The following is a 26,169-nucleotide window of genomic DNA, read 5'->3' as shown; positions in this document are numbered from 1 at the left end:
AGGAAGTCTCAGCAGTTGTTCCACTGTAGTTAGTATTCACGACCACAGCAGACCAGAACTCAAGCTCACAAGACAGCCTTTCAGTTAAAATGGGTTGAGTGATTTCTGTGCTCACGGGTTGCTCACGTGTTCCTGGAACGTCTAGAGGCTTAGCCAGTGCTGCCCCTCTTCCAGTGACCACTCTGCGGGCTGATGTCGGAGATGAGTGTCCCCCCAGAATTACCTGGCCTGTCTTGTCACCCGCAATGTATCAGTCCTGGTTGAAGTTCATTAAACCAGGTTAGAAAGCAGCTTAGTGCCTGAACTTGTGTTCATGTGTTCTCAAATCCTACCTTGAGTCCGCTCAGTGGGCAGCCTCTTCTATCAGGGGTTCCAAACACCCGTGGTACTTCTGGCAGCCTCCCGTGCCACTGCACTGTAGCTACGCCCCTCAGTTAAATGCTAGCACGGGGAAACTTTGTTATATATACATATATATATAACAAAACCAGAGACTGGATGTCCAGGATCACTGAGGTAATACAGCCCAACTCAGGAAAAGCCCTTCAAAGTTGTCACTTGCCTTAGGTCTGGTTAGCGGCAGAGCTAAGATCAGAACCGTCGGCAGGCTCCTGGCCCTGATTACAACCACACACCACTCGAAACCCATGGCTTTTCAGTAAGCGGCAAGAGTGATCCAGGAAGGGAAAACACTTCTCTAGGCTTACTGGTGTGGTCCAGCTTTGCTGTGGAGGAGGCGTCGGTGGGCATCGCTGATGACACTGTGCTAGCAGGACGGCCCTCAGCAGCTTCTCTTCCTATCCTGTTACTTTCTTATGCACTCGCCTCCTTCCGCTGTCCTCTCCACCGGGCTGCTTGCTACCCGTAAGCTGCAACAGACACAGCCTCGCCTGTCACCATCACAGCCACAAGAGAAGGAAAGCAAGGCTGTTTGTGATCAAGAAGTGAGGTGGAGGAGAGGGAAGTAAATACACCCAGGAGTTGGAATCCACCTATCGACTGGGGACCAGCAACAGGAGAGGGGAAGTGCTACAGGTTCTCACTTCCCGCGAGGACGGCCCAGGCCACCCTGTGGGAGCAGAGGTCAAGTTGGAAGCCAGGGGCTGCTGGACCCAATGCTGTGGTTTTACATGGGACACCGGTTACGAATGGACACAAAACACAACAGAAATGAAACAGCCATTTTAGAAGCTAAAACAATGAGGTAGATTAGACAAAGAATTCTTCATACAGAAATTTGAACACCATGATCATCGGAGATGTTTGGTAATTTGAGGTTTGGGAGAGAGAGCTTTTACAGGACCAGATTACGAGTAGAGAAAACACTTGATTTAAGCCAATAAAAAAAGCTCATTCAGGGCCGGCCCCGTGGCTTGGTGGTTAAGTGCGCGCGCTGCGATGCTGGTGGCCCGGGTTCGGATCCCGGGTGCGCATCGAGGCACCACTTCTCCGTTCATCCTGAGGCCGAGTCCCACATACAGCAACTAGGAGGATGTGCAGCTATGACGCACAAATATCCACTGGGGCTTTGGGGGGAAAAAATAAAATAAATAAAATCTTTAAAAAAAAAAAAAAAGCTCATTCAGAGATAAGTTGGACTGGCTGTCGGTAAGAGTTCTTATCTTTCGAAAGGGCCTTCCTCACTCTCACCTGTTACCCTTCTGGATGTGGAGCCAAGCTTTTAAGAATTGAACACCCTCCACAAATTTTAGTGAGCATCAGAATCAGATGGGAGCTTGCTGGGATACAGATGCTGGGCTCTTCCCCAGCAATTCTGATTCACCAGGGTGGGATCATGGGCCTCCAGTTTATGAACAGCCCCGGGGCAGAGAGCGCAGATGGTCACTGGTTCATACTTTGTGAAATGCTGGCTCTCGTGGTGCTTCTCAAAATTCCGCGAGAATATGTCACCTGAACGACTTGTTTAAAGATGCCTGGTTCCATCCCTATGGCATCTGACTTACCAACCTGAGTACCAGGTGCCTCTCAACAGGGAAGTCTGGAAAACAATGGTTTATGGAACTCCCCAGGGCACTTAAAAATGGACCAGTTTTGGACAGGACCCCCAGAGATTATAATTCATTTCGTCAGAGTGAGTCAGATCAGATCCCTTGACTAAATTCACCAGGAATTATTGATATGAAACAGCAGCAGCTGTGTATATGAATCAATAGCCCTGGTTACAAAAGTTTTGTCAAAGCTTTGATTTTGGAGGGCTAAGGAACACTGAAGTGAAAGTGTCCTTTTTCAAAAAATTACATTGGAAACTCTTTTCAAGGGAGCATAAAATTTAATGTTTTTGGCCAGCAATATGCTGAATTCCCAGTTAACAGAAATAAGATTACCATGGTTTTCATGCTCATTGTCTACAACAGGTTTGATGACTTGGAACTGAGGGCTATTTCTATTTTAGCACAAAATGTGTAAGATTTTTTCTGGATCCCCACAACCAGAGAGTTTCCAGCCTTTTTGGTTAATTTTTTAAGTCTATGTACTGCATTTTGGTACCCTAAGAAGATGGAAAAGGATTCTTCTCGAATGAAATGACTGAAACGAAAAGCTCTTCAATGACTACTAAAATCCCTACATAGAGGACACATTTACCGCCAAGAGGAGCTTCTGACCTGATTTCACTTTTCAAGATCGTAACACATTTACAAGCAGCACTGCAGGGAGGCCTCGCTACACACTGGCACTAGCTCTGCATCCTCTGGGAAAAGCTACAGAGCCCGTGACTCAGAGAGAGGGCTGAGTGGTACAAATACAACAGGAGCCCAGGGACATAAGCAGTCCAAGTTGGCAAGAAAAGTTGAATTCCATTTTCAGTTCTAGGCAATAATTTTGATACTGAACAGATTGAATGAAAACAGCTCTAACCAAATTTTTAAATGTTTCCTTCTAAATGAAGGGCAATCAAAATAGGGAACGCACCTTCCACCCATGAGGGCAGCCTGAAGAGGGAGCTTGCCTCTTCCACAAGGGCTCCTTGTCAAGTAGCAACCCGCCTCAGCTGAAGAGATTAATAAAGGCTTCAGTGAATACTGTGATTAGGACTTCTGCTCTCAGAACTATGGCTGATGAACAGCTACCAAATACAGGGGTCAGACAGGAACTGTGTTACAACAGTAAATGTTCACCATCTTGTTAGTAACTGCTGGATGCTTCTAATTCCTTCCTGTACCACACTTAACAAATATCCTTAGATGTTCAGATGAAGCAGACAAGTGTGAATTCATGGAGAACAGTAGGAATATTCCAGAAGCCAAAGAAATTTTCAGAAATCCTTCTGCATACAAAATAGATGATGGAAACATAAAACCCAGTGAATTCAACTGCTCTCCCTTTTTAATCAGTTTTACAGAACGGTATCATACATTAGTAATCACATTAGAAGACAGGATGGGTTTCCTGTACATATACAAGATTGTGCAAGCTCATTAACTGAGGCTTATATAAGGTTTTATCAGTTTCAAGAGGAGAGGCAGTACAAAGCTTTTTAATACAGGTGAAGCACAAGAAGAATACGGTTGACAAGACAGATTATCAACTCAGCAGAGGTGAATTCTTAAGGCGTGTGGCCCCTGCCCACACTGTGTGCCACTAACCAAGTGGAGAGGACTTGCTCTCCCGTGAATTGAACCTTTGCTGAGCACAGGCATGTGGGACGCAGCGCTCCACCGTGACTCCGTGGCTCAACATACTACCTTGACACTGAGGCAAACTGTATCTTCCTTTCTCCAGGTGTTCTCAAGAGTAATAAAGCTATTCCTGGTCATCCTACTTCTTGGGTAACCTACATTCTAAAACACATGAAGTAATTATTAATCTGGCAAAGTTCTCAAGCATTTTGGCATTCAAAATATTTCAAATATCTCATCACTTAATCTACTTACTAAAAATTCTTTGAGCTTCAGCAAGATTGTTTCTTATTTTTCCCCCCAAATTATGGCAATTACATATAGAATAAACTCATTATACTTAAAGAACTAACAAGAGGGCAAATTAGACTTTTCCCTAAAGAAATAAAGCAGGACTGGAGAGGCAGGAAGAAAACCAGGTGGAGGACACACAGTGGAGCAGCTAACTCCTCTACCTGTCTATCATTCTATGCAATCATAATGTCGAGAAAGTGTGTTCCTACTTTCCTTTTTCATACCCAATCACATCGGAAAAAGGAATTTTTAAAACCTAACCCATTTAGAACACCTAGTTGACCTGTACTTGGCCCAACCTGCAATTAACTCCCACGGCAGGCAATAGGAAAGTGGTGCCGGATGGGCACGTGCAGTCAGCTAGCCTCTGACAGCAGGAGCACAGCCTCCTCCCTGTTTGGGCCGGCTCCCTTCCTTATGCACCTCAGGAACATGTATATTGAAAGTCTACGTTCAACAGGCTTCCAGGACACGATGGGAAAAGAAAAACCATGCATCACAATCCCTCACAAAGCCTAATTCTCTTACTACAGCAATTTAATACGTATCTGTATTAAAAACGCTTCCATAAGCAGGTTTTTAAAAAGAAAAGGCAGAAGCAAGCAATAACTGTGGCTGAGATTTGACCTAAAATGGAGAAAGAAAACAAAATGTTTACCAAGTTTTTAAAAAAATAACTTTACAAGGAAAGACAATCTTCAATCTGTATTTCTATTACCTAACTGGCTCCAGAATCAGACTTTTAATACCAAATACAAACTGATTTTTCATTAGAGAAGTTAATTCTACAAGATTTCAGCCACTATCTCCCCATGTAACATTCATTATCTTTGTAAATTCCATGCAGTAATCGGTGGCTACCGAACGTTTCCTATGGGTGATTCTGTACTTGAATACTAATCCTTCATGTAAAATAAGTACTGGAAGGAAGTGTAGTAAGAAACATTCAAAGAACAACTCTTCCTCTTTCCTGAAAGAGCAAAATCAAATTACTCCTTATCTCACACCCCACCACTGCCATGCAGATAGTTACCAACTCCTAAATTCAGAAATCAACACTAGAGTAAATCCTGCTATGAAATCAAACCAGTGATGGTTAATGCTGAAGTAGTCCTTGCTCCTGACGGGGTTTCGCTGCCAGCACCCGAGGCAAGACCCGAGCACTCGCCTCCGTCTCAGAGGGGTGCCTCTCATGTCAAATCTCCGGGGCTCTACCCTCACCACTTGCTCAAGTACCGCAGAACCCTTTCTCCTGCCTCCAGTGCAGCCCTTACACCCCAAACTCACCACCTTCTCTACAGAAAAGAGCCCTGTGCAGTGTCCACATCTTCACATTTATTTCCATAGTGATAACATGGAAGATTTAGCAACCACTGTATAGAAAAAAAGTCTCATTGACTCACAAGTTAAGTTAAATCCCTTAACAATGGATTTCAACTATTCCAAGTCTTCTATTGACTTAACATTTATTGAATCAAATGCTGAAGTAAATGGACTCCCTCTAGGTCTTAGAAACCACATTAGACAGTTTGTCTTGTAAAGTATTTATGATGGGATTTGACTTCTAATACCTAGGTGAGTTTGACAGTTATAGCCCATGAAGCACATGACTCTACACAGATTTCTTGACCTAATGTTCAAAAGGACATTTTGTAGTACTAGTTTAATTCTGATCTCTCCCTAAACGGCAGAAACCACTTCTCACACTCCTATGCAACATGTTATTTCAGTATTTTAAAATAAATCAATGAGAAGAGGTGGAGGCATAAAGAAAATCCAGCTTCTGGAGGCACAATGAAACACAGAGATCTTGGAGAGAGGAAGAAGATAGGCTCTGTATTCATCTGCTCAAGGCTGTTTGTCACAGTTCCCTTAACAATGCCTGGAAATGCCGCCAGCAACAAGGGACTCAAAGTATGGAACCAAGTTTGTTAAAAAAGAAGTTAAACATGTTTAGGAAACATACAAAGTGAAACCAGTCAATGACCTATGTACAAGACTTGTGCTTGAAGCCTTGGTGTGCCTCCTCGGCCAATTTCTCACACACCGAAACCCATTCCTGATTAATTATCAATATACAATCAAACCAAAATACTGAAACACATACTTTTGTTCAGAAGAGGGAAATAAAGGCACAGAAACCTGCCAAAATAGACTTTTTCCCATAAGAAGAGAATGGTTGATTAAAATAGTTTATCACTAGTAAAACTTTTATCACTAGAGCAGACAATACAAATTAGTTTTAAAAAAAATGACATTCACTGAATTCCTGTTCTGTGCATTCAATGTGAATAATCATCAAAAATATATTACAATTAAAGATTTGTAAGGAGTTCTGTTTGGGGTTTCTACACTATACTTAGTATTTCGGATGAGAAGTACCACAAGAACGTATCAGAGATCTACTGTTCCACTGTACGCAATGGATGGCGATTAGAGTCTACCTCCTATTGCAGGCTCGAGGCCATCCACGGTGAGACATCTCAGTGACTCAGTGATTGCCACCCCCTCATCAAAGGCAGCCCTGTGCATCAAACTCCACACCTAGACAGTTCAATAAAGTGTATTACACTTTAATAAATATTTCTGTGTATTGTTTGTTTTTTGCTTTTAAGCTCAGCTTAAATTTTGTCAAGGAAACCATTTCACAAGAGGGTACGTCACAACCCACTACCAGCAATATTCCTCATTTATTAGAATCTGAAGATGTCCATATTACATCAAATATAAATATATATTATATTTACATTTCCTTCTTAGCTTTTCAATTTAGGTGAGTGTATTTATAGACAATGCCACTAATGTCACCACTATTATAATCCTCAGTGCAACTGGCATTTTCCTTCCACTAGATGCATATGAGATTAGACAGCATCTTAAAAGAGGTGTACTGTTCTTTCTTTAAAATAAAAGGAGAGAACGGGTATCCATGAATGGAGATCCAGGAATTTTCTAGGAGATTTTGTTTTGTTTTTTAATATTTCAAAATATCTTAAAAATGTGGTCCCTTTTTGCAATACTATTCTCTACTTGGGGACAAGAAAATAACAAAATATGCAACTCAGAAAGGAAAAGAACCCAAAGAAAAGAGAACCTGCTTGTTAGCTCATTAATCTGTTTAGTAAAGATCTGTTTTAAAATGTCTGAATGCTGTACAATATTATACAAAAACAATCTTCAGCCTTCAAAGCAGCTGGCACATTTTTTAAGAGCTCTGTTTGCCCGCCTAACAGTCTGCTGCCTCGGTGGGCCTTGGTCTTGGTCACTTTCGGTCATCAATAGTTTTAATGAATTCCACTGCTGCTGTGAACTGCATCCACCAATAGGACTCCTCTCCAGACAGACAGCTGGCATAAAAGCTACTGATATACTGAACAGTGGACAGCAAACAGGGTGGATTTGCCTAGAGAAGTGAAAAATAAAAAAGAGTCAGTTACTCAGATGTATAGCTCTGCAAAAATCATTTAACAGCTTCAAATGTTTTCCTGTGAAAAGAGATACCAGTCCTTTTGAAAATAACCCCCACGTTCTTTTTTGGAAGTAGTTTGTAAACTCTAGCTACTGTGAGTAGCAACAGTATACTGGAAAGGCAACTTAGACTCTAACCCTAGATGAACTATCTAGAGCTTTCTATCCTTGCAAGTCACTTAACCTCACTGGTCCTTAAGCAGGCTGAACTAATCCCAGTGGATTTACTCAACATCCTAGGATTCCAGAACGTTAGATAAGAAAATAAATGCTGTAGGCAAATTGAGCTATATCTGGTTAGTAAGTCCAGGTAGAATCAGCTGAGAAAAAAAAAACTAAAAAAGATAATATGCCCTCTATTGCAAGAGGCAACACAGAACATCTGCTTTTTCACCTTCCTCCTGCGGAGAGAAAGGCCACAGGTATGTTAAGTGGTTAGGAGGACAAGCTAAGGCCTGTTCCATAAAACGAGCTTAAACTGGCTCTGTGTAGGGACTGGATACATCACATGTGGAAGAGCGAAGAATGGCCAACAGGAGGACTTGTGACGGCTGATCAGACCCTGATCCTATGGGTTCTGCCTGAGCTGAGAGGTCAGGTTGCAGAAATACTGCAAACATGAAGAATTAGTAAGATTTATGTGAAACATACTGTGGACATCCAGAGATGGGCTGAGCTGACTGGAACACAAGATGGACGCAGTTACTTGGCGCCTATGTGTTCCTAAACTGCGTGGTCCCCTCAAAATGTTCGAAATAAACCAGTTAAAAGATGAAACTTTAATTCAATGCAATCCCAATCAGAATCCCAATGACATTCTTCACAGAAATAGAAAAAAGAATACTAAAATTTATATGGGGCAACAAAAGACCCTGAATAGCTCAAGAAATGCTAAAAAAAAAAGAACAAAGCAGGAGGCATCACAATCCCTGACTTCAAAACACACTACAAAGCAATAGTAATCAAAGCAGCATGGTACTGGTACAAAAACAGACACACAGATCAATGGAACAGAATTGAAAGCCCAGAAATAGAACCACACATATATGGACAGCTAATTTTCGACAAAGGTGCTAAGAACATGCAATGGAGAAAGGAAAGTCTCTTCAATAACTGGTGTTGGGAAAACTGGACAGCCACATGCAAAAGAATGAAAGTGGACCATCTGCTATCGCCATTCACAAAAATTAACTCAAAATGGATCAAAGACCTGAAGGTGAGACCTGAAACTATAAAACTCATAGAAGAAAATATAGGCAACACACTATTTGACATTGGTTTTAAAGGAATCTTTTCGGATGACATGCCTACCCAGACTAGGGAAACTAAAGAAAAAATAAACAAGTGGGACTTTATCAGATTAAAGAGTTTTTATAAGACAAATGAAACCAGAATCAAGATGAACAGACAACCAACCAGCTGGGAGAGAATATTTGCAAAACATACATCTGACAAGGGGTTGATCTCCATAATATATAAAGAACTCACACAACTGAACAACAAAAAAACAAACAACCCGATCAAAAAATGCGCAGAGGAAATGAACAGACACTTCTCCAAGGGAGATATACAGATGGCCAATAGGCACATGAAAAGATGCTCAACATCACTAATCATCAGGGAAATGCAAATCAAAACAACACTAAGATACCACCTCACGCCCGTTAGAATGGCTATAATCACCAAGACAAAAAACAACAAATGTTGGAGAGGATGTGGAGAAACAGGAACCCTCATACACAGCTGGTGGGAATGCAAACTGGTGCAGCCTCTATGGAAAACGGTATGGAGATTCCTCAAAGAATTAAAAATAGAGATGCCCTATGATCCAGCCATCCCACTACTGGGAATCTATCCAACGCACCTGAAATCAACAATCCAAAGAGGCTTATGCACCCCTATGTTCATTGCAGCATTATTCACCATAGCCAAGAAGTGGAAGCAACCTAAGTGTCCCTCGACTGACGATTGGATTAGGAAAATGTGGTATATATATACAAGGGAATACTACTCAGCCATAAAAAAAGACAAAATCGTCCCATTTGCAACAACATGGATGGGCCTGGAGCGTATTGTGTTAAGTGAAATAAGCCAGAAAGAGAAAGACAAACACTGTATGATCTCACTCATATGTGGAACATAAACCAACACATGGACAGAGAAAACTGGACTGTGGTTACCAGGGGCAGTGGGGGTGGGGGGTGGGCACAAGGGGTGAAGGGAGTCATATATATGGTGATGGACAAACAAAAATGTACAACCCAAAATTTCACAATGTTAGAAACCATTAAAACATCAATTAAAAAAAAAAAAAAAAGATGAAACTTTAATTTTAAAGTCAAAAAAGGACATGAGATGTCAGTTCTTTTAAAAAATAATATGGTACAGAGCCAGCCCTGATAGCCTAGTGGGTAAAGTTCTGTGCACTCCACTTCGGCAGTCCAGGTTCGGTTCCCGGGCACAGAACCACACCATGTCAGTAGCCGTGCTATGGCAGCAGCTCACACAGAAGATCCAGAAGAACTTACAACTATATACAACTATGTACTGGGGCTTGGGGGTGGGGGGCAGGAAGAAAAAGGAGGAAGATTGGCAACAGATGTTAGCTTAGGGCGAATCTTACCCTGCAAACAAAAAAAAAGGTACAATTACAAAATAAGAGGGTAAAAGAGGAGAGAGATGTTTTGTAAATCTGGCAGTTATGTGACAAGTGCTATGAAGAATTCAAAGTGAAAGAAGACAGTAAAAGCACAATAAAAAGAACCTACCCTCACTCATTCATCCATTCATTCAATAATTATATACTAAGCCCCAACCAAGAACTTCAGGCACTGCTTTAAAAGCCGAAAATGTTCATCTAGGAATCCAGACCTCCCACCCTTTCTTCTGAAAAACCTAACTTCTGAACAGAACAAAACTTGACATTAGACACTTTCTTTCTGGATAACAGAGACCTTGAGACTTGGTAAGAGCTGAGGTCTCGAACATCATGTGAGGCCCTGCACCAGCATGCTCAGAACGCCAAATAAACTCTTTTCACTAACAGTAGTGAGGGGCCTACCTTTATCAACACAAACACCAAAACCGGGACAAAGTCATCTGCGCCTGGGACAGAGTCCTCATTGGCCAGGCTCAGGAGGTTCATGATGGTGGAGCACATTCTCAGGATGCACTGCACTTTGTCCCGGGGTGTCTTGTAAGCACTTATTGTCCTGATTTCTGACTGTGCAGATGGCCACGGTGCCTCCCGAAGATAAACCTAAGTGAGATCACAGACAGACAGACAGACCTTGAGTCTAATGGCAACTTCAGTTACAACCTCAACAACCTCCACGTCAGGAGGCAGAAGGGTAATGTTGTTGCCTTTTCCTTCTTCGGTAAAACCAGATTGTGGTTCCCTCCCCCTTCCACTTTAGACTGAAGCTTAACTTTTAAATAATTTGCTTTGCATTTTAAAATAAAGCAATCCAGACATCCATTAATAGAGGAAGGGGCATACAATAACACAGAACCTAGAATTCATAACATTTTAAACAATTATCTTTCTTACATAGCTGGACTGGAACTTCTCTACTTGTAGCAGCTGATGCCAAAAGCACAAACAAGCTACTTTTAGAAGAAAATAATTTAAAAGTTAATATGTACCTTTGCTGCAGTAGTTGTAGAAATAATAGATTCAAAAAATCATAGACAAAAATTTTACGCTAATTAACATTCCATTAGTGGGGATTTTAATAAAACAACCAGAGGGGCTGGCCTGGTGGCGCAAGCAGTTAAGTGCGCACGCTCTGCTGAGGCGGCCCGGGGTTTGCTGGTTTGGATCCCGGGCATGCACCAATGCACTGCTTGGCAAGCCATGCTGTGGCGGCATCCCATATAAAGTGGAGGAAGATGGGCACGGATGTTAGCCCAGGGCCAGTCTTCCTCAGCAGGAAAAAAAAAAAAAAGAGGAGGATTGGCAGATGTTAGCACAGGGCTGATCTCCTCACAAAAAAAATAAATAAATAAAATAAAAACAAAACAACCAGAAAGCTCGACTACTTGGAATTTCCCTATTTTCTTATTTTGTAAGAGTTGTATGCAGGTAAAAATGCTAATACCAATAACTACAAGGTAATTTTGAGGTCACATTCAGATTCAGTTCCCTTTCCTGGAACAGTAGTTTTCACACTCTTTGGAGACCAGATCCCTTCTTTAAATGGGACGTTTCTGCAGAAACCTGACTATGAAAGCATCGACGGAGGGCGCTGCTCCCCAGGTGGAACAGGGCTGCGGACCTGCCTGCATGAGGGTGTCAGGGCAGGGGCTCCTCAAGGCTGGCGCTCTCTCCTCTCCACTACTGGTGTCCATTTCCACGCCAAGAAATTTTCATCTTTGGAAGGAGCTTTGAGAACTTTACAGTTAAGACTGAATTACATCTAGTGCGAATGATGTTTTATAATTTATCTTCTGTTTCCTTGAAAAACTAGAAACATGCATATGGCATAGCAAGCAGCTCTTAGCTAATCAGACCACCCAAGCTGTGTCAACCTGTATTACCTCTGGTATCTGAAGAGCTCTGTGATTTGCAGTCACTACTTTGGACAATCTCTGAATATGTTCATGAAGAACCCTGAGAACCGCCAAAAACACACATATAAATATATATTTCAGAAAATAAGGTACACAAATAGTCATAATTGATTTTTCAAAAGAGTTAAAACATTTTGGACTTATTTCTAGATACAGATTACAATTACAGTTGAGACTATCTCCTGGCTATAAGTATGCTGTCTTGTCAAAAAAGTCTCAAATTTAGGATCTGCTTAGAAATGCTGAGTGAGCCGAGGGGATGCGGGGAGTGTACGGAAGTGCTTCCCTCCTGGACTAGGACAGCCTTCCAGGGGAGGAAGCAGAGGAACCGTTAGCCAGGAAGCTACGTGGACACACTAATGAGTACACAGGCTGAGAGGAAGTGAAGGGGCCACAGACAGAAACCGAAGACCACAGACGCTCAGGAGGAGGAGCAGCTCTGCGAACACGACCTCTCGCCTCACAGAGGAGAACAACTAGGCTTACAAACGTGCGGGGTCTGCCTAGGGTCACACAGGCATTAGTGGCAGGAGCTAAACCCAGCCTTCTTGGCTGGAGGGTTCCTTCTAGAACACTGTGTTCACTCTCCGCTCTATAAAACCTGCAGACATGCCAGGGAGGAGGGGGCAGGAATAATTCGCTTCAAAGCTGCTCTTTGCAGTAAACAGTTCAAATGTCCCCAGTCCTTATTGGATTCTCAAAGTCAAAAACTGGTGCGCTGAAGAAAAAACAGGTCCCCTTCGGCGAACTAAGTACAGAAGCCTGCTGGGGTGGGCTAACAGCCTCGGAGACCATGAACAAGTGAGAGCGGCAGGTTGGAACAATCCAAACCCATTCACAGGAAAGTGAACTCTCTCAAATATACACGCAGGATCTTAAAATGTCCATGAAAAAAATCTTAGATAAACCACTAAGGACCCACCCTGAGGTCCTAGTACAGGGGCCCCTTGAGAGTCGCTGGCCCAGTAAGCCACGGTTACTGCTGGGGAGCACAGAGGCCACTCTGTGCTCAGCATGCTTGGGACAGAAACAGGGCTGTCAAGCAGTGCTCCAGAAAATGCAGAGGAGGAAAAATAAAAATGCTACATCACCCATAGTCTCACTATCCAAAAATGACCACTGTTACCGTTCCAGATTTTTTTTTTCAGAATCAATATTTTTTTAGGATTACTTTTTAAAAATAGCTTTATTGAGATAGAATTCACATACCATATAATTCCAGATATTTTTTGATATTCAAATATATAACTTTTCCTTCCTAACAAATAGATAATGAGCATATATTTGAAGTCCAGCACCGTGCTTGATGCTGGGATACAGCGGTGAATCAAAGCCTTATGTCTCTGCTCTCGTGCAGCGATCAATCCAGAGGGGGGAGACACATTCATCAAATGGTCACACAAACCAGTGATCAAGAACAAGGGGCGATTTTGCCTCTCAACAGACATTTGACAATGTTTGGAAACATTTTTGGTTCTCACAAATGGTGGGATACCACTGGCATCTAGTGTGTAGAGGCCAGGGATGCTGCTAAACATCCTATGAAGCATACGGCAGCCTCCCACACTAAAGAATTACCTGGCCCAAAGTGTCAGTAGTGCCAGGTTGAGAAATTACGACTCTAACAAATGTAAAACTGCCAACTGTGGCAAGCGCTAAAGAAAGGTACTCGGGCCAGAGAGCCCCAACAGGGGGTTTCACCTGGTCAGAAAGGTCAGCAAAGGTCTCCCCAAAGAAGTGAAGCTGAGCCAAGATCTGAAGCATAAGTAAAAGTAGGAAGAAGAAAGAAGGGAAGAACCACTGAGGCAGAGTAAACGGCAGTGCCTTCCAAAACGGCCATACCAATTTATACGTCCTCCAGCCTGACTCCCCACACCCCTGAAAACGCAGTGCTATCCTTCTTTTTGATCGTGTAACTCTGATGGGTGAAAAATGGTAACCTGCATTTCCTTTACTATCAGATACTAAGTCACATATACAGCTTGTCTAAAACACGGGGCTAGCTGATGTATCCCTACATAGTCCAACACAGGCACTAACACAGAAGCACTCACTGGTCACGAAGTATGTCCCCATCCTGATTAGGGTAGAAAGCAAGCTTGAAAATCCGATTCATCACACTTCGTTCGATGGCCAGCTGGGCATCCTGCAGCTGCTCCTCACTCGCATTTTGCCATATGACATCCTGGGCCATCGCACCATAAAGGAATTGCAGGAAATCTTCTACCTGAGCAGTTTTATCGTCAGCTGCTGTGAGTTTCTGAAAGTCTCCAATGCAAAATAATAATTTTTTAAATACACTACCTGAATAATTTTTAAAAGGAAATTACAGAAATCATTTTAATCACTAGCTATGCAGATACTCCACTCTTAAAGCCAAAAGTGTCTGGGCGTGGCTTATTTTAGGAGACTATGCAGCCAAATCATTAAAATCAGGAGAAAGATAAGAAATGTCTAAAAGTTTAAGAGCAAGGGGTTTGTTATAAAAATGATATGCTTTGTTTTAAAAAACGAGAAAAACTGTACGGATCCAAAACTTTACCAATTTTTCCAATTTTTTATAAACTACAGATATTTAGTCCAGGATAAAAATGAAATTTATTGGTTGGACATCAAGGTTTAATTATTAAGAATTCATAAAATAACCGGGTCTTCCCAATAATACAAGGCTGAAGAGATGCTTCGCCAAAAGGTCTGTAGCTACCTTGAATGAACTCCCTGATCTTCTTTTCTTTGCTCTCAAGCAGCAGCCTCACACAGACAGTGGTAAAGTACCGATTGGCCACCTCTTTGTCCCGCAAAACCCTCTGCAGCAGTCTTTCCAGGTGAGCCTGCGTGGTCTGCAGTCCTTGTCGACAGCGAGTGAGATAAGCAATATAGGGGGCCCTTTTCCTAAAAGGAAATATGCTTTGCAGGACATCAGATATATAGATGGTGTACACTTTCTTTGGAGACTAAGAGTCCCAATTTTTCTCTAAAACGAAAATTACTTTATAGACTTTGGTTTTACAAATTAGCATGTCTGGCTGTAGACAAATGTCTTGAGGACTAATTATGCTGCCAGCTTAAGAAACAGAACCATTCCACATGTTTGTGAAGAGTATCATCTACTGGGCTGAATACTTAGCTACCTAACTCACTAAACGTTACTAAGTCCCTTCAAATCCCTGGTCTCTTTTATATCGGAGCATGGCCTCCATGCTGGTAGGACCTCATATTTAACAGGAAAGCGATTGCTACAGAAGACTAAAATAACAACAAAATACAGGTTAATATACCACTAGATCATTAAACATACCACCAATTATTTGTTATAATAGTCTAAACATAACAATCATTAGAGCACCTATTCCCCAGGCCTCGAAACGTCTTTGCTTCCTAAGCATCTCAATTATGTCTTTCTCCTTACTGTTAGCAAGGAATGGCAACAGACACAGCATAGCAATTGCTGGCCTACTCCTGTTTCCCCGGTCCAGGGAAGCAGTCTTTCCTATCACCCCTAAAAAAAGGAAAATGACATCCTAGTTATCCTGGCCTCACCTCTGCTAGTGCTGCTTTGGTCCAAAGCTGAAGTAAACTGCACTTCTCTGTTAGTAAGAGTTGCTCATTTATAATTACATTTCCACACTAAACATCTAAATGTGTTCCTCAGAAATCAATATCCAGGTAAACATAATAAGTACTCTGTAGTAAGCCTCGATTCATTTTTGAAATAAGAACCGAGAAGAAAATACTTACAGCTGAAAATAGGTCTAACAGCGAAACCTGACGGGAACATTACCTGTAGTCCTCGGCAATCGACGCCAGCAGCTTCCTACAAGTTCTATTATCAAAGCGGCACACACAACGCATTGTTTCCTGAAGCTGAGCCATTAAGTTCTTGTCTTGTAAATTAATTGCTTCAGCTATTTGAACTTTTAAGAAGCATACAATTTCATTGTCTAAACAGAAAAATAAGAATTCTGTCACTGCTGAGAATTTCCTTGGCTTACATAAGCTGTAAGTCATCCCTCAGCCTTTGGGACATCAATTCTGCTTTCCCATGTATCAGCAGAACTAAGCTGTACTGCCGCTCTCAATCAGAGAACACTTGAATGAACCATCAGTAACCAAAGTGCCCTTAACTGATGCTAATACGAATGTATTAAGTTGAACCAAATGAAACTGCTGTATAGCTTAAACACAGCTGAATACTAGCAATTCCACATGGTTCAACCTATAAACATAGGCAAAAATAAACTATCACACAGCAACTTACCTTCTGGGTCTGTATGGTCAGGTAAACCATTCCTTGTTGAATGGGTTAGCACTGGGAAAGCAACAGAATCCGCAGAGCAAAGAGCAAGCCTCAGTTTCTTTTTCGCATCTCTAAAGAATGAGTCAAAAATACATTAATTTCTTTATCCAGATATGGTCACAGTTTATGAATGTTTACTATATAAATTAATAGGTCACCTCAGAACTCCAATGTTTCAAGTGGTCATAAATAAAAGACAATTTTTAATTTACTGACACCTCACTTAAAGGAACAGGCTTTCTAGATACCCGAGGAGCAAGGCTTTAAAAGTGCTCTGGGCAACGACCATTCTGTAAAGTCACCAGAATCAGTCAGACAACAAATCCTTTTTGACCTTCTATCGTATGCTGAGTTCTATGAGGAGAGTCAGAGAGGCGAATTACGCCAGAGTTGGGAGGGACCACAGAAGTCACCAGAACCATCTCACCACCCAAACTAGGAGTGCTTTCTACCACACCTCTTGAGAAACGTTGATCCTGCACCAAGACAAGCTCACCACCTGACAAGAAGCCCTTTCCATTGCTCTGTTGCTTGAAACTTTCTTGTGTTGAGCCACAACCTGCTTCCTCTCAATTCCCAATTACCGAACCACCTACTACCAACTCGGGCAGAGCACTCTTCAGTGAAGTGTCACCCTCCACAACAATGAAGCTCTTCCTACTGGGAGATGCCATTGAGATTCTTTTATCTGCTGGTGCCTGTGGCCCTTTCTGGTCCTGTAGGGCATGGACCAGAGCTTCTTCAGAATGTCCAAAGCTGCCATCCACAGAAAGGAGAAACACCTCAGAGAACAGGCCAGAGTTTGCTCCTCCTGTAGGATTAGCACTTGTTCACCTCATCTGACTAGCTCTGAGTGTTTCCCTATTGGTTTACTTCCTGTAAAACAAGTAATTTACAAATCAAGCCAATCAAATGTAATATTTGCCCACTTTGCAAAGACTTATAAAATATATAATGGTAAAGGCATGGCTGGAAAAGAAAAATTCTGTCTGCCACTCCTCCAATTTTTGCTGTTGGAAAAAAATTATAAAGCTTCATAATATATATAAATAAAGTGAGATGCTATTTAGAGTTTGCTTTAAACTAATTGTGGAGGGAGAGGTAATATGAAACAATATTGGCCATGTATCAGTAACTGTTGAATCTGGGTAATGAGCACATCATTGCACTCTTCCATTTTTGTACAAGTTTGAAATTTTCTATAATAAAAAGCTAAGAGAGAGAGATAGAAATAGAGATAGAGACAGAGATGGATGGACGGATGACCAGTGCTTTAAAACTGATCATCCTTGTCTGGGGAAGCAGAGGCTCCTTATGAAACAAAGGCAAATTTTTCAGGCTATTATAGTCATTTTCTTTCTCAAGCCCCATGAGAAATAGACAGACCCGCCCAGGGAATGAGGAGGATGACAAACCGAGAGGGCTCCCGCAGGTTTACTGGGGACAGTGGTTATTCAACAACTCCGCAGCTGATCCCACCTCCCACCTCAGTTCTCCCCCAGTGTTTCTCACACGGGCTGGGGGCTTTGCATGGGCAGACGCACTGCCACTTGTTTCATTTAAATTACTTACGTGGCCCCTGTGAGGATATGAGGTTTTTCCTTTATCACTGTGTTAAAGCCTTTGACATATGACATCCACAAGTGAGGCAAACTCCTCTCAGAAAACAGCACTTCATTCTTATCTCTCTGCTTTACATTTACGCATTTATTAAGTGACTCAAGGAATCACTTGACTTGAAGTGACTGCAATAGTAATGAAAAGTCCAAATCCCAAAGTCTTAAATCCTATAAAAGAAATACCTGTAAGAGAAAGCTGAATCCTGAGGGTGGGCTGCCTGGCTCGCGGAGTCTGGGAGATCATCAGCCGAGATGTTCTGCAGTGTTTCATCACGAGGAGAATCATGTGCACTTTCACTATCACCCATCACCTCTAAACAAAACCCACCCCCCAAAAAAGGATAAGCAGGTTAATCTGGAATATCCTGGCACTAGTAAGTATTAAGAGCAACTCAACAATAACTTAGCATTGAGCTTTACAATAAGAGTTCTTTGGGAAAAAAGAAAGAAAAAAAACTTCAAACACTTAAACAAGTTATTGCTAGCAACGATAATACATCAAGAGAGTAGTTGTTGAAAAGAGAATGGTTTTACTTCTTGTACCAATCCTAATCCAAACTAATGAAAGTCTTTATTAACTTAATAAAGATAGACACTCTGTAATCAGAATCACTGAACTACAGAACTAAAACGGCCTCAAAAATCATTTGACAGGGGCCGGCCCTGTGGCGTAGTGGTTGAGTTTACATGCTCTGCTTTGGCGGCCCGGGGTTCGCAGGTTCGAATCCTGGGTGCGGACCTACGCACCGCTCATCAAGCCATGTGTGGCGGTGTCCCACATACAAAGTAGAGGAAGATGGGCACAGATGTTAGCTCAGGGCTAATCTTTCTCAGCAAAAAGAGGAGGATTGGCAACAGATGTTAGCTCAGAGCCAATCTTCCTCACACACACAAAAAAAATTATTTGACATAACACTCTCATTTTATAGCCATGGACTCCTGCCCAATCATAAAACGGCTTGCTGTAAATAAACCCCTTGGCTAGCCAGTGGCTGAGGTGGACCATGGACTCAAGTCTCCCATTCTCCTTACCAGGGCTTCTTGCACTGCCCAAGAATGAGCCAGGGATGAACTCACAAATGCAGCCAGGCCAGACCTGTGGTTCCCACAGCTGTTTTTATGTTACCAATTTAGATAGTACATGCACATATAAAATCAAAAGGAATAAAAAGTTCCTGAGCATAATGAAGATACTATGTTTACATACAAAAAATATCCTTATTCCTCAGAGATAACTTCAAATACTTAAGAAAAAATATACAGACAGAAAATGTGGCAAAATGTTGGTAACTGATAAGTCTAGGTAGAGGGAATATGGACCTTCATTGTACTAGTTTTTCAACTTTTCTGTTATTTTAAAACTTTTTAAAATAAAAAGTATGGGAAGTTCTCCTCTCCCCTCTCCCCTAACTCTCCCTCTCAGGCTCCCTATGAGGCCCCCCGAGCCAACTCACGTTACCAGTTAGTCAGAGGTTCTTCCAGAGACACTCTGTGCACATACGAGCATAAATACACGCAGCATATGATTTCTGCTTTTACATACTTTTGTTTCCTCTTAATTTATCTTGGAGATTGTACCATATTTTTCTTACAGATATTCAAAAGTAGCTATAAAAAGGCTACTTTTAATTCAGATCACCATCACTGTGATATACATGTTACTAGTCAATCTTTATCACGATTATCACCTGTACTTTCATAGTTTGCCATTGCTCCTTCACTGGGGCTGGTTCGTTTAATGGCATTCCTGTATTTGTCCAGGATATCCTCAGCGACCTGAGCTTGTGCACTGAGTCTGGGGCTGGGATCATCTGCAGGGAAAGCAAAGTGAGAGAATTAGCTCCCCTTGGTTTGCACCAGCTCTGATGTTAGTACGACACCAGGAGCATAATCCCAAAGGCGGGTTAGGAGGTAAGACGTAAAAAGAGCACATATCTCAATGTTAAGAGGCACCATGCAGCTGCCTACTCATCTCGCTTCTAGTGCTGAGAGCCTTGCCAAAGCACAAAATTGGGAGGATTAGCTCCACTTTCTCATCATCACCAGAATTCTGCATGACAGTGTCAAAAAGTTCAGTGCAGACTGAATGGATGATGGGTTTCTAAAGTGCTTACACTCAAATCACTATTAGCAATTCATGCTAAGAGAACTTCCAACAACGCATTTTTATATGCAGACTTCATTTATTCAGACATCTCCATGCTGAAGGAGGAAAAAAAGTATTCAAACTTAGAATTAAACCCTTGTAGATAGTAATAAAAAACGCCTTCCTCCATTCTTCCTTCATGAATCTCTCTCTCTACACCACATTTGCAAACTTCAGGTGTTCATATTCTAGCTCACTGAATCTCAGCATGACAGTGCAGCTACTGGAACAGAGCACTTTTGTGCATGCAATGGTGTCAGAGGCCCTCCTAGAGAATCTAGACATTGCTGGGGAGTGCTGGAATTGTACCTGGGGTGCACAGAGAAAACTCTCATCACAATCACAGACGCAGCACTGTTTACTGACAAGACCATTATCCTGCCAGCAAAATCAGCACATCAAAACGTTTTCCTGCAGTCTAAGATGGCAGAGTCATTAATTAACAGGTGTCAAAGCAAAGAATTGCTATGGATCTACAGGACAAAATAAAGTTCCATAGTGAAATGCAAACTCCTGAGATAGATCTAGGCCAAGCAGGTAACCGTAAATGTCTACATTCTGGTAGAATCCCATTTTTTAAAAAGTCTAAAATTATGTCAAAATCACTAGATTTTATATGTGTGTGTTAACAGTAACTAATATTAATAGCAGCTAAGATTTACTGAGCACTTGCCACGTGCCAGGAACTGTGCTAAAGCACCTTATATGAATGATCTCAATTAATCATCAAAACCTTACAGGGGGGTACTATTATCATCCCCAATGTATAAGAAGAGAAAACCAAGGTATAGAGAGGTTAAGCAGTATGCTCATAGGCTCTTCTTTTGTTTCCATGAAAAAAATATTTAGCATTTGTGTCCCTATAAAATTTTAGTAAACTGTACTAAGAAACGATTTCCAAAGTAATTTAATCTTTCTGCTATAATGGTATTCGAATGCATGTTAAGAGAGTCCTAATAAAATCTGATCTGCTTCAAAATGTAAATTGATAAAACCTTTATCATTACAAAATCTTTTTTGGAGGTGAGTACTTTTTTGCTACTGGTTTTCAGTGCTGTTGAGGGCTCTGAAAAAGGGACAATAAAATTTGGCTAAACATAGTGAAAGCCCTAATGTTGCTTATAACCTTTATTTCCATAATGCCATTCTTAAGAATTTTATCCCAGGAAAATAATGAAAACAAACAAAAATGCTATATATACAAAGCTGTTGGCAATATTTTCATAGTAAAACACTGGATACAATTTAAATATCCAAAAGCAAGAGAACATTCACACTGCAGTAAAATCATATGATAGATTATCTTAGAGCCAATAAAAATTATTAAAAAGCCAACTATGTCTAGTAGAAACTGGGAGACAGTTTATGAAAGAACATGTGGTAAAAGAAGAATACAAAATTACACACATACTCTGATTCAATCACGAAAAAGTTGTACAATTATGGAAAGACTGGGATTTAACATGAAAAAAAGAACAATTAGGTGGTGGCATTATGGACAGACTTTAAGAAATTTCCTTTCATAACATTTTAAATTGACTTACTGATGATTTTCAATGGGTCATTAATTAGAACTCGGTAGAAATTTCTGCACCAGTAGGGAAGCTAAACTGCTTGACTCAAACACAAAGAAAATGAAATATTTTATGAAAAAACTTACTCTACTCAGCTTCTAGTTTGGGCACCAAGAGCCAAGAAAAATGTATTGTCCAAAGACACAAGTAAAAAATAATTTATAACTTCTCCAAAGTTATTAATTCAACATTTTAAAATATGAGATTTCATTAAGAGTATCTCACTCTGTAAACATGGGTGGTGTGCTAACACTAGGAACATCGTAAGGAAACAAATATCTTGCCAAAAGGATGCCTTTCCAACTCTTCTCAATCAGACTGTAAGTTCCTGAAGAATAGGGGTCACGTGTGATTTGATTTAATATCTACAACACGTAGCACAGTGCCTGGCATGAGTCAGATGTTCAACAAGTATTTGCTGATTGAATAAGATAGGCTTGACTGCTCTCAGCAGGGAACCGTGGCCTGGAAGCACAGCTCCTGCTGTTCAAAACCCTTTATTCCAGGAAAGACACCAAAACAAACAAAGCAGGGATATACGCTAGGACACGGAAACATCTAAATATACAGAACTAGACATCAGAATAATATCGATTAAAATGGGATTCTACCTGTACTATGCTGAGCTCTTTGAGGAGGATGTTCTTTTGAAACCTATCCCATTTTTAATAAAAAAATCTTCATTTTAACTTAGTAGGATAACATAATTCAAAATTCAAGACAAAAAAAAGGTGAGAAATTAATTTCCTTCTAGATGCTCTATAGTCATTGGAAACAGAACACAGCTATCCAACTCAAGGTTGGGTCATTAACACTATTTCTTAAATTCTTTCCTTTTAGGGTGCTCATTCATAACACGCCAAAAAGAAGCTGCAAAAATACAAATGCTGAATAAGGTAAGAACCCAACCCCTAGTTGTATTTTCCTTGGGTCAGATAGCAATGTTACAATGATTCAAGCTGTAAAAAATTGGTAACGTTCATAAATGTATGATATGTTTGAACAAACACTTTATCACAAAAAAAGGAAATGATTAGGTAAAATAGAATTTCACTGTGATCCTGAATAATCAAGAAGTACAGAAATAAATTTAGAATTCTACAATCAACATCAGAGAAAACTACTCAATGATCCAAAGATATGGCATGCATAGCACTAAAACCATCACCACACTTTCCTAAAAGGCACTGTGTGTCATCATCCCACTAAAATGCAGAGTTGGAGGATATGCCCAGAGGCTCAGGATTAGGGGCCTCATCATAAACGGAAGTTATGATCATGAGGATGACGATGGTGGTGGTGGTCTGCAGGAAGAGCACACCGAGGTTCACTGTGGCCGCCAACTGGAAACCACAGAGCTATGAAGAACATACTCCCCATGTACACACACACACACACTCTTCTAAAAAGGCAACGCTTATGGCACCCAAGAAAAAGTGTTATGAAATATGTGCTCTGGGAATGAAGGAGCCAGGAAGTCCATGGGTCTACAAACCTGTGAGTGTTGAGAATCTGTCAGGCCCCAGATCATCTTTGTCTTTTTCTTGTTTTTCTTTCTTTCTAAATGGTATAGGAGCTGGAAATTAAATAAAGTCAGTAGTGTGACATATAACATACTGCACTACTTGGAAGACAGCAGTTATTTTGGAGTTAACTGGTGTGCCAACATTTCTAAGTGAAAGGAAGGTGAAAGTTTAAAAGCTAAGAAATCCCGAGTGTCAACTGATAATCGTTCTTAAAATAGCATTGAAAGTTCTTAGAGAAGCTTTCAGAATCTGCTTTAGGGTCACCTGCCACAGGAAGAGTGATTTAACGGAATCTGTTGGGACTGAATCAAAACCACTGCCTCTTAACCTCTGCTCAAAAACAACACATTCAAAGCTCTGTGCCTCATTCTCTCCTCATCAAGTGGGCTTGAGCATGGCGTGAAAGCAGCGCTCCTCAGCTCCTGAGTGAAACAGTGCACAGAAGAGCCCTTCAGAAGAAGTCCCTAGCTTTAATCCTGGACCATCTCTCCTTTCAGGAAGAGATGCTTTTGCCAACTCAAATCTCAGTATCTACTAGTAGGATGCCAGGCTATTCACAAAAAAAAAGCAAACAATTTTATACAACTGCCTTCCAAAATAAACACTCTCTAATATTCACAGTATAAACATTCTCAATGAACATAAACATAAAAAGCTTACGTTTATTCCAGGATGGTAAAGGATGATTTTTCAAAGTTTAATTACCAATAGCATCCCTTTTTCCTGCAATAATGATTAGCAACACATATGTCAAAAGTCCTATGTGTTTTAACTTCAATGGTATAAGATATTTAAACAACCGTGACCTACATGACTTCCATTTAAGAAAACACTACCACTTCCTGCAAAGAACAAGAACTGTCATTTCTAAAGCTCTGCCTCAGTATTCACCTGAGCAAAACCATCTCCTATACCCTCAAAACAGCTAGAAACTTAGGCCCAGCAAGCCTTACAGAGGAGTTCAGAGACGGGCTCTCTGAAAGAGATTTTCGGGCTTTGCTTCTTGTTGCTAATATAGCATTCTAATGTTTTATAAATTTACCTTTAGGCATGGCAGAAACAAAACGTTTTCTCCACCAAGGTCTGTTCCTGTCTGATTTCTCATCATCGCTATCTTTGCGTTCTTCAGTCTGTAGAAAAAGTTTGATGTTTTATTTGGAGCTGGACAGCAGGATAAATTACTATGAAAAGGATTTCAGTTAGTCTGTGAAATACAAAAACTGCTCTTGTTTGTCTTAAAAGCAAAACTGTTCTTACTGCTGTATAGGCAACTCCTGGAACATGTAAGCATATCTTTTAAGCACCAGACTATGATCTGCTTGAGGGTAGCCCTATTCCAGTACTGTTAGTAAACTGAAAGCTTAATAAAGAGCCTGGCATAGAGTAGGCACTCAAAGGAATGAGTAAATGCAATGCAAATAAAGTATAGAGGGGTAGTAGAGATGATAGCAGTAGGATTAATAATAAAACTGAGTATGTATTGTGCGCCAAACACTCAGCGTAAGGATATATGTTATCTCATTTAAACTTCACAGTAGCCTTAGGAGATAAATACTAGTATTAAGCTCTTTTTACAGATGAGAAACATCAGGCTAAAAAAGGTCATCTCCTGGGCCGGCCCCGTGGCTTAGCGGTTAAGTGCGCGTGCTCCGCTACTGGTGGCCCCCGTTCGGATCCTGAGCGTGCACCCACGCACTGCTTCTCCAGCCATGCTGAGGCGGCGTCCCACATACAGCAACTAGAAGGATGTGCAACTATGACATACAACTGTCTACTGGGGCTTTGGGGAAAAAAGAGGAGGAGGATGGGCAATGGATGTTAGCTCAGAGCCGGTCTTCCTCAGCAAAAAGAGGAGGATTGGCACGGATGTTAGCTCAGGGCTGATCTTCCTCACAAAAAAAAAAAAAAAAAAAAAAAGGTCATCTCCTCATCTTCCCCAAAGTTATACAGCCTGTGTGTGGCACAGCTGGGACTCAAACCTAGATGTGACCAATATCAAAATTCATGTTTTGATCACCAATTATAATGAGTTATCATTAAGACCACATGTCAAACAGCAGGGACTGTAATTTCTTTACTAGCCTATCATGTGACCTTAGACGAATCATTTAATTTGTTATTTTCATCTACAAAACCAGAACTAAAAATACCTTCTCTAAGGGCCTCCATGTGAATGGGATATCAGAACCCAAGCAGAGAGATGAGGGCATCCGTGCCAGGGAGGGTTTAGCAGTGGGGATGGCATATTGATTACATACAGGACTGATCGAATAAGTACATACACGAAGAATAACGAGAGCAGGTTTCTCACTGTTGGAGAACGGAGTTATAAATATGGGAAAGGAGAAAGATGAAATGAAATCTGTTGTTTTCAGACTGGAATGGAATTTATCGGTGTGACTCATGGTTCTCAACATATAAAGAGAAAGACAGACATAGAAATAAATACACATGTAAATGTGTATGTACCCCCCTCCACACACACACACTCCCTAGTCCTGTCTACTGAGAGGTCCTGGGAAGAGCAACATCCCAACAGCAATGAGCACACCTGGTATCCAGATTTTTGACTTCTAAAAACCATTTTCTACTAAAAGCAACAAGGGCTCTCTGCAGAAATGACTGATTTCAAGACTACGGCAGATACAGTACAATATAAACTGGGAATATTTTGTGCCGGAAAGCAAAGAAATACTCAAAGAATGATAGCAGCATGTCAAAAGAAGCCAGGAGTCAGCCTGAAGGGGCTCCCACTGGCCAAATTAGGGACAAGTGGGCTTCAAAATATATGACAGTAACGAACTCATTGACTAAAATAGAAAACTATGAGCCCACAGACATAATTAATAAGTGGATAAATTTAAAATTTGATGAACAGGATATGTGCATATTTTCAAAGTCTCCCCTCCCCCCAAAGTTACTTATTAATTACGAAGGGAAAACGAGCAACTTTATAGTGGTGAAGCCTGGCAGACAACACCCGCATCAAATGATCCAGATGAACACCACAGTAGTGGGACAAGTTCAAATTGTGG

General features: G+C 41.1%; 1 protein-coding gene across 4 annotated transcripts in view; it reads right to left on the bottom strand.

The window, feature by feature from the left end:
• Positions 1–6,603: 6,603 nt before the first annotated feature.
• The window catches only part of GAPVD1 (GTPase activating protein and VPS9 domains 1), a 59,930-nt gene continuing 40,364 nt past the window's right edge, over positions 6,604–26,169 (bottom strand). For 2 of the 4 annotated variants that reach the window (XM_058524043.1, XM_058524040.1), the window contains 11 exons: positions 24,177–24,264; positions 23,104–23,184; positions 19,577–19,699; positions 18,072–18,201; positions 16,231–16,340; positions 15,754–15,913; positions 14,677–14,864; positions 14,027–14,240; positions 11,940–12,012; positions 10,462–10,659; positions 6,604–7,335 (listed from right to left, as the gene is read on the bottom strand). In XM_058524043.1, the coding sequence (XP_058380026.1) occupies positions 7,195–7,335; positions 10,462–10,659; positions 11,940–12,012; positions 14,027–14,240; positions 14,677–14,864; positions 15,754–15,913; positions 16,231–16,340; positions 18,072–18,201; positions 19,577–19,699; positions 23,104–23,184; positions 24,177–24,264 (1,506 nt within the window). In that variant the 3' untranslated portion in view covers positions 6,604–7,194. The remainder of the gene's footprint in view (positions 7,336–10,461; positions 10,660–11,939; positions 12,013–14,026; positions 14,241–14,676; positions 14,865–15,753; positions 15,914–16,230; positions 16,341–18,071; positions 18,202–19,576; positions 19,700–23,103; positions 23,185–24,176; positions 24,265–26,169) is intronic. The other 2 variants (XM_058524042.1, XM_058524044.1) reach the window with 1 other exon arrangement.

Source organism: Diceros bicornis, chromosome 28 (assembly GCF_020826845.1).
Source record: "Diceros bicornis minor isolate mBicDic1 chromosome 28, mDicBic1.mat.cur, whole genome shotgun sequence".
Lineage (NCBI taxonomy): Eukaryota > Metazoa > Chordata > Mammalia > Perissodactyla > Rhinocerotidae > Diceros > Diceros bicornis.
Note: the sequence above shows the minus strand (reverse complement) of the source record. Positions and strands in the feature narration are given on the sequence as shown.